The 9,621-nt window shown below is 37.7% G+C and overlaps 1 protein-coding gene across 2 annotated transcripts; it reads left to right on the top strand.

Moving 5' to 3' along the window:
- The first annotated feature begins 223 nt into the window (after positions 1–223).
- On the top strand, positions 224–6,219 carry LOC115760145 (leucine-rich repeat-containing protein 15). Of its 2 annotated transcripts, XM_030701354.1 has the most exons (3): positions 224–1,243; positions 1,308–1,669; positions 6,146–6,219. In XM_030701354.1, exons 1-2 carry the CDS (start codon positions 234–236, stop codon positions 1,648–1,650), a joined length of 1,353 nt encoding a protein of 450 aa, XP_030557214.1. In that variant the 5' UTR covers positions 224–233; the 3' UTR covers positions 1,651–1,669; positions 6,146–6,219. The 2 variants fall into 2 exon arrangements, with proteins under 2 accessions (XP_030557214.1, XP_030557213.1); XM_030701353.1 differs by lacking the exon at positions 6,146–6,219 and having other exon boundaries at positions 1,308–2,221.
- The last annotated feature ends 3,402 nt before the right edge of the window (positions 6,220–9,621 follow it).

Below are 9,621 nucleotides of genomic sequence, written 5' to 3' on the forward strand. Positions count from 1 at the left end.
CTTCCAGGTAATTGGCAAAATGGCTACATCCTAGAACAGCTGAAATTTTGCCTAAATTCTCAGCGCATTTCATTTCCATTGAAATTTGACCTTACCTGAGAGTGAGATCAGCTTTTTATTGAAGCAATGCTAATGGTTGGTAGGTAGGCAGGTAAACACATTTGATGGTTGAGTTTTGGTTCTGCTACTTTACTTTATTTATGCTGACTTTATTTCCTTGCAGCGCTCAGTCGATGTCGAACCAAGACTCGAGGATGTTGGTCGCGTTCTTGTTGCTGAACCTTTTCGTGTCCAGCTTGCAGAACAATGTAACGGTCTCTGAGGAAGCACCTGCCCTATATACCACCAGAGAGGGCTGTGAGTCATTATTGAAGAGTAACAATGAGTGCGAGTGCCAGGATAAGCGCATCAAGTGCGGTATGGTAACTCTTAGCAGCTCATCCCAGCTGTACAGTATCAGTTGCAGCATTTTTGATGTACGCGGTTTTGGTTACTTGCCACCTCTCAAGGCCGGTAGCATTGGTCGGCTAAGCATCGACAACTGCGCTATACCCAACGCCCAAACTATACGCAGCCTGCTTTCGAAGCTGGGAGTTAGTAACTACACCGAACTGGAGGTCTCCAACTACTTTGAGACGCGCGACGAGCGAGATGAGCTGCTGGAACAACATTTTACAAATTACCCCGGGCTCAAAAAAATCTCCTTAATTGGGTTTAAGGCGATGCTTCCCGCAAATTTTTTCGAGAATGTTACAGAGATCACTGAACTGACGCTTAAGGGCAGAAGTGATTTGCCAGGCACATTGCTGCATCCGCTCACACATCTGACGAGGCTATCAATTGTTGTCAGAAATATGGCTAGCGTGGCCAGCGAGATATTTGCCAAGCAGACGGAGTTGCTCCAACTCTCGCTCGATTGCTCGCTTAAGAACAGCAGTGTGGATATGTCCTTGCTTAGCTCCAAAGAGTTGTGGCACATGACCAAGCTCCGTGGCTTCGAGTTGCACAACTGCGGCGACAATGTGCCCGCCGAGCTGTTCTGGAAATCGGAGAATCTCTCCTACATCGGCATTCGTAGTAACATTAGTTATCTGGGCAGGGATTTCCTCAAATCGCAAAGGCAGCTGCTAATGCTACATTTGGAGCGCAACAACATTGCCAGGTTACCGGACGAGCTTTTCCACCACTCACCAATGCTGCTTGAAATTCACCTGGCCCACAACAATTTGGATCGCATACAAGGGTAGGTCCTCTTGTGCTGATAAGCCTCCTTGCTCTACAATCCCAATCTGTTCTTTTCTTGCTAGCGGCCTTTTTAATAAGCTTAAGAATCTCTTGGTCTTAAATCTGGAGCACAATCCAATTACAACTGTTGCGTCCAATGCATTTACCGCTGTGGCCTCGGCTCGCATTTATATTGGAGATCTGTTCAAGCAACTAAATAACGCAGATTGGGCGCGTTCCACGAACGCCACGCTATGCGAGGAGGAGTATATCAATGGTGTTTGCCTCTACTGCAAACGTGATGAGTACCTGGATCACTTTTCAGCGAAGGAAATATGCAACAAGCCTAACGATCCTGGAAAACTGATTGAGGTCCTCAATCGTAAGGTTTTCGAACATCGCCTTCATCGCCTGCACATGTCCTAATCGGCTCCAAAGCAAGAGAGTGAGTGATACAAATCACATTCATTAGCTCTGAATCTGATGATGTTTTAATACAATAAGCAAATATATCGGCTTTTCAAAAAATCCATTCCCCAGGGTAGAAATGGGATAGAAGGCTGTATAGAAAATGAGAAATTTGAAATAAATATTCTCCTATACCATACGAATATAATAAGTTTATCATCAATCTCTTGTCACTTTGATATGTAGTCTCTTCCAACAAAAATCGAAAATATCTAATTTTTAATGGTAAACACACGTTGTTCCCTCAAACTTTTATTAAATTTCCATAAATGCATCTAAAGCATTTTTGTGTGTTCTTTGATTTAAAGAATTTAAGGCGGGGTGCTGAAAACAAAAATATATATTAACTGAGGAGAGCATGGCATTTTGTAGTCAAACACACCCAACTGCAGCGTTCTTACTTGTTATCAACAGAGTGTATAGAAGCCATTTGGATATGACTGTTGTACAACATTACCGGTAAAATCAATTTTGGCTTCCCTCACATTTTACAATATTAAATTCACTGTAAAGCAAAATAGCGATTTGAAATTGAAATAAAAAGGCATCAGATACACAAACAACATTATTATTTTTTGCTTTCTTTAAGAGGCGAGAGGGAAGTAATTCCTTGTAAAAGTAGGCTAGGGAGAGTGCTGCGAAGTCAACGCCATATTGTTGTGTATAAATCATGAACAAAAACAATTTATCTTCTGATTTGTGGCAAGGGATGGTACGTATAAAATATACAAAACTTCGCGTTTGTTCATCTGTTACTGTTTCATTAATGGAAGCGGGCGCGACATGTTAAATCAAATAACGTCTTCGAATTTTTTTTTTTTAGAGTAAACTTTTTTAAGCAAAGTTGTAGGCTAACTGAACTACACAAAACAGCAAGCAGCCGATTTAAGAGTTTGAATTGGAGTCCGACGCGTGTCGGTTACATGCTTAGCTTGTTTGAAGGAATATAGAATCAAACTTAAGCAGAAAATATAAAAGTTTAGCAAATAAGAATGCTCTAGTCGGGATTGCAAGTCTCAGAGATACTCTGCACTCAGCATTTAATCGTCCTTCTTTAAAAACTCACAAAAACCTTAAACTTGTGGATATATATATGGATTTATAGATATAAATATATAGTATCTTTCATTTTATAGCTATCGCCACCTCACAACTATAAATCAAGTAATAAACCAATTTGTATTTCCCACCAATTTAATTGTCTCTTTGAGAATACTCGAATTTACTATAAGATTAAAACGATTATACTCTTTTCGAAGCTTTAACTTGTTGGGAATTGCAAGCGTGAAGTAACGAAATAAAGCAAAGCATTTCTGAAAATCTTAGCACAACGAATTGTGGAATTAAAAAAAAAATAAGAAAATCTAACTTAAAAAATATGTTATAAAGGGTACTACAAATTTCCTATTTAAGTTTCAAACTTAAAAAACAAAGTGAATGAGACGTAAACAGAGACATACGTATGCACGTATGTATTAGACAATATATTCAATATCAGTTTTAAGTCTGCGTTTGAGTCACATTTTACTGCGTGTTAATGCATGCCATAACTCATCGGCTTAACGTGTGCTTTCTGGGACTGCACACTTTTAGTTCGCGGCGGCACTCTAATCTTAACTTGCTGTTTCAGGTGCCACTAATAAAACGCACGGCAAACTGACGCCACCAGCATACAGTAGGCTGAGAGCACCGTACTACAGAAAATGCATTTATTGCGATTGTATCACATACATTGTCCATCGGGATTTTCTTTCTTGCGAGCGACAAATTTGTCGCGGGACACATTGCACTGATAGCAGCTCTGAATGATAGGCTAATATTGAGGGCGGTATTCTTCAGAGTACAGATGTGTTTGTATGCCAAGTACCAGAGACTATACAATATATGGAAGGGATATATTGTGCAAACTAAAATGTTGTATGGCGGGTTCTGCTTGCAACCGGCTCGGCTGTGCAGTGGATAGACGTACTATTTTAAGTGAAGCTGTTCTGATTTCCAATTTTTGAATTATGTGCCCAAAAGTGTATAAGAGACAGTATAAAGCAGTACTATATGTAGTCTTGGTCAGCATTAACGATTCGGTCTATCGCCTTGCACGAATAAAAACACACTATTTTCGTCATTTTGGACCCCATCAAAGTCGGCAACACTTGCTCTAGTTATATACTAATTTTCGAGAATATGCCGGAAATAAATGAACGCGGACACGTCACAATATTTCCATCACAGAATTCTTAAGCTGCGCTGTTTTAAAGTTCTCATTCGAATGTATTGAAATCCCAATATTCGAAACTAAAACACATGCCGAACAAATGACAGACGACTCGTGGTTGTTTAGAAACATAGCTGTGTACCAATATCTGGCGGATTTATTTCAAAGCAATACCCGGTAAACGAACTGCAGCCTTATAAGCTGCGTTTATCGCTTTGTAGAGGGCAGACGACAACAGCAGCCAGGAACAAACAAACGAAAAACACAACCGCCGTATATGAAATTTATGGGCATCAACGTTCATTTTGAAGCGGGCCCCCGACTGGTGGCCGACTGGTGGAGCTTGGATGAGGACGTGGATTCTGTCGACGAGTCCCGTGTTGGCTGTCTACTCGTATAGCTAGTCAGTGGCTGGCTTGGCATTTGTAATGCCTAAATGCTTTGGCGAATTGATTTTTGGTGTAAACGATGTGCAATTTTAATGGATTGTGCTGCCAGATAAGAAACCCATGCAAAGGCTGGGCCTTAGACTTGGGCTTGGACTGCCGCTTGAATGGCCGCCACTTGGCCATTCCGTATTTCGTGTCGTTTAATTGAATTTGTTTTGATTAGTTGTAGCTCTGCGATGTTCATATGGATGCGCAGCATTTTGCGAATAAAACTTAAAGTGTTTGCCATACGGGTTGACAGCAAACAAATTTAAAGTCCGCCTGTCGAAAATGCAAGCTCTTCGTTCGTTTCCCGCTTATTGTGATACAACAATCTTTATAGAAAAAAAAAAATATATGTCTCATCATGCTGTTAACCCTTGTGCCTTGAGGCGGCTTGCCGACAAATTGACATTGTTCATATTCATAACATGGCAGCAAAAATGCAAACCTGCAAACTGACAAAAAAAATGCCAATTTAAATATTTTCAAATATTTTAACAAGGCATGCGAGGAAGCCGTGCTAATTTGCCAAACCCAAGCGTGTGCGAAATAAAAATTTTCAACATTTTTGGGCCAACGGCATGAAAAAACATTAAGTGTAAAAGGTGAAAACTTTTTTAATTAATTAAGCGTCCGCTTCAGCTGCATTTTTTACAGCGTGAAAACACAATGGCAACGATTTCGGGCATATCGTACGACATTGAATTTATTCTGTAGCTAGGATTAGTTAGTTCACTGTCTGGATATCCCAAACAAAAGTCAAGTGGCGCAGTCAATTAGAATTCGAGAAACAATGAAATGCAACGTCCTGCAGTCTGGCTTAAATGAATGGCAGGATAAAAACCCGGCATCCAAAGTGCAGCCAATGCAGTTAACTTGTTGATTTTCATAAAACTAGTCGACAAACAAAATGATTTTTAAACAGGACATTCAAATGTTGTGCCAAGAAATATGTAGTGCACCGATAAGGATATCTCAAAGCAGACTTATATTTGAAATACTAAAAATGCACACAAAAATTAAAAAATAATTTGAGTTTAAAGACTCCATTTACATTAGGCATGCGCAGATAATGGAATGCAACTTTAATTTGTTTCTGCCTTAAAATAAAATAGCTACAGATTTGCTACTAACGTTTTTCCTAAGCTAAAGAGCAGCCAAAAGGCGATGTTTTGTAAGCTAGTGTAACCTATAATTGTGAGCCTCCCAGAGCCTTGCAATTTCAATTGTTTGTCCGTAAAAGTCAATTTGTGAGCTGACGCAGAGCCTGTGTGCATTTCAATTAGAATAAGATTGACAGCTAAGCACGGGGTTGTCCAAGAGCATAACAATGGCTGTAGCCCGGACTTCAACGAGGCTCCACTGACACTGTGCGATAAGGTTAAACGCCTTCCCAAGACAAATGCACTTGGCTTGTGGTTTTTCGAATTTAATTGAATTTAATTGATTTGCGTTTGTGCGAGGGGCAAACATAGAAGTGTTTTCTTTGGCATTGGTTTCTCTTGGTCGTTGGGCTTAGTATTAAAGTTGCATGCACACATGAAATAAACAAATTTTGCACAGCGTAGAAGTACAAATTTGTACTGTCAGCATTGGGTTGAAATAGGATTTATGCAGGGCTTGTAAAAGCTTACATCTTTAAATGCTTCACATATTCCAACAGGCGTACTTACTAAAGCTTAGGTAAAGTATTGCAATTATAGCTTCAAAAAACCCATAATTTAATATAAGCCCAATTAAATAACAATTAAATAAAAATTTAAATTCAATTAGTTAAATTAATAAGGTACTAAAAATTATTTTTTTTCAGTTTTCCATGAGCGACAAAAAAAAGGGAACAACAATATTATCTTAAGTCTACTTCTAATTGGAACGCATAACTAGGCTTACATGATCAAAATGTTCATGATAATCAAACTGTTCTATTAATAAAGATCTTCTGCTGATTTATATTCACCCAACGCATTTTCAATTATTAAACGAGTAAGTAACCGAATGAAGAAAGCAGCTTCAAGCCCAAAACATTTAGATCAGGATTATAAGCTTGCCTTGGAAGAATTATATACACCGAACTTGGTGTGTGGTATGCCGTATACCTTCTGCGATTCCACAAGTATATAAACAAGAATAATTTGAATAAATTAAAAGCGGTGTGCTTTGGTATACGTGTATAGTACGTATGTAACATACATACGTTCTATTTCTGTGCATAGAAGAAAGTTAGTATAAGTTCGGGGTATCTCTTAGTCGGGTCCTAAATTAGACCATAATGTGTTATATAATCTTACATTTTACAAGTAGAATGCTTTACAGTGAACAGTTATTTGAATCGGTACTATCGCAAACTGAATTAGATATATAATCGATTCGAAATCTAGAGCATGTTTAGTATACATACATATGCATGCAGTTAAGTACATACATATGTTTTCTGAGTCTACATTCCACTATAAATCAACAGAGAGACATACCATTTTCTATGAAAGAATGAAACTAATATTTGCCAATATGCCAAAACAAAACAACTAATATAAAATCACAATAAAATAAAACAAAGCAGAACGGCTGGCTTTCAAAGGGAAGCATTCCTCACATCGCACACACTTTGGGGATGAAATTGAATGTTAGGACAATCGCTGGCGCTATGCTGAAAGCTTTTTCGTAGTCTCCATTATACCTTTGTCTTCTGCGCGGTGTTTACATGCTGATTTTTTGGCACGCGATATCCTTTTGGTAGCTCCGCTGTTTGCCGTCAAAGTGGTCCTGCATTTCTATTTTTTATTGTTTGTCGGGCTGTTTGCTTCTGGTAGACTAAGAAATTCCCTGACACCTTTGTTTACACTATGGCAGTATGGCAGGCCTGTAGAGGTTTTCTCTATGAGCATGCTTTCAAAATGTTTCACGTAATTGTTGCCACTGCATTGTTCGCCAAACAAAAGGCCGGCGTGCAATAATAACATTTTTCGATTCGCATTAGTTTAATTTATTAGCTGCTCGCATTTGCAAAGCAAGCGACAGTGTACATATTGCTGTCTGATGAGTAAATACGTATCCGATTACAAATAGTCGGTCTTCGAATATAATGCTCCATTGGGCGTCCAATCAAATGCAGCTGGCTGCATATTTAGCAATTGTATTCGGTGTGGGCAAGCCCCAACATTCACGCTTAATCAACTTTTCAATTTAACATGAACCCATAGAGAATTGGTAAAAAGTGTATAGTGTTTTTTTGCAAATGTATAAAGAATTTGTATTCCAACACAGCACACAACATACAAGTTGTTCTAGCCATGTCCACCTGACTGTCTAAACGTTCGTCTACTGCATGATCTTCGAGACTAAGCAGCCTTATGGGCAGATCAAGCTAGCTTGCCGCATTCAAAATCTTGAATATTGGAACTGAGTGTCAAATTATAGTCTCTAATTCAGATCCATTCGGAAATATAACATGATTAATCGAGTTAGTTCATGAAGAAATACCTGCAACGCCCTTAAGTAAGTCAAATTAAATTTAATAATTAGTCATTTTCAGCAATTCAGCTTAAAGTGCACATTTTTGTAGTTATGTGTATATTAATATATATGAATAAGTGGTCATAAGTTTAACATTTGCAATCGTACTGATTTGTTAAAAATCGGTTGCGGCAATTTAATTGTGTATATAAATTTATATTTATATTTACCCATCGGTCAGCTTACACAACAACAAAACAACAAGCAACCAACCATAAAAAGAGCAAATGGAAATAATACAAACACATAAAATATGCAATGTTTGTGTGACCAAGTTCCCATACCCAACCAGCACAGCCAACACCTAAGCGTCAAATTAGCTAAACAATTAAAAATGCTTGAATGCATTTAATTAATTTGGTTATTGTTGGTGCAAATATGACGATCTAATCAAAAATGCAATCCTAAAGCATTTGGTGGAAAATAATTAAAATTATCGAAGCAAGCAAAGCGAACAAATCAATAAATACATTGAACAAAACAAGAATTTAAAATTACAATTGGAACAAAAACAAACAATTCTACTTTTTAATAAGTTTATTAATAAATAATGGAATAACGTTTTGTTTTTTGTCCATCCATGGGTATTTGCTGTTGACCAACTACACCCGCAAGACATTTAACAGCAAACACACAAATCTTATCTGTGTATACCCAGATTCAAAACATTTTAGCATTAGCTTTTTTTATAAGCTCCTATATATGCTCAACTACATAAGATTCGCATACTAACTGAGGTCGCAATGTGATGGACACTAGACTGACGTTGCTAGAGCGACTCGAATGTTTATTCTGATGAAGAATATAGATAGCCGCCTTCTTCCTGTTAACTATTTTATCCTTCTTACTCCGTTTTAATGAGTAAGAGTATAAAATACGGCTAAGACATTCAAATATATAAAAATATTCTATCCTAATCATTAAAAGACTTTTGGCCCCCCTCCTGCAGTTCAATAATTTCATTATCGCTCAAAATATTAATCTTTATTTTAGTTGTAATCGATAAGAGGCATTTTAAAGCTGATATCTAAAATGTTTCCCAAATTTTCTGGCCGTTAAAATTTTATTACTACACAAATAAAAACTAAATAGATTAATTGTTGCTGAAATCGTTCTCCGAGTTTGGTGGAAAAAGTTAAAGTGTGAATTTTCCACCAAATTGTGGGCAATTCCAAATTTTTGCTACAAAACTTATTCAAACTTATGTTATTTAAAAAACCGCGCTGTTTGATGTCATACGAATTAAATAAACATATTTGTTTGTAATCAACTAGAATGTTTTATAAAATCAGAACATTCCTCTAGAACCAAAGCTACATTCCGACCTCACTAAATTTGAGATATATGAAGTAAGTGTTAGTGAAGCCATAAAACAGGCATTTCATCTTATTTTTTATTTTTCCCTATTCGCATAAAAATTGACTAGTAGAAGTCACAGATAATATTTTTGCTTGGACCTTTAAGGAGAAACTAAATTTAGGACTTCATACCAACTTGCTAAGGAAGATTCCAAGCACAATAGCAAACCACCCCAATGCCTTACAGACAAACAGCTCATAAAAACACAGCCATTAAGACGTTTTAATTCCTGATTTCGCACCCCACAGAGAGCCGAAAGCCCCAGCAATGCGCCCCAACCACAATAGCGACCAGTTTTAGCTCGAAGTTAGCGACCTACGCGTCAATTTTTGTGCTTAATGCTTTGATGCACGCCAAATGTTCGTCGCCTCGCGTAAGTTTTCTTTTACACCCTTGAAGAAACGACAACACAAC

The sequence above is a fragment of the Drosophila novamexicana genome, unplaced genomic scaffold, assembly GCF_003285875.2.
Source record: "Drosophila novamexicana strain 15010-1031.04,08,12 unplaced genomic scaffold, DnovRS2.1 tig00000387-arrow-pilon, whole genome shotgun sequence".
Lineage (NCBI taxonomy): Eukaryota > Metazoa > Arthropoda > Insecta > Diptera > Drosophilidae > Drosophila > Drosophila novamexicana.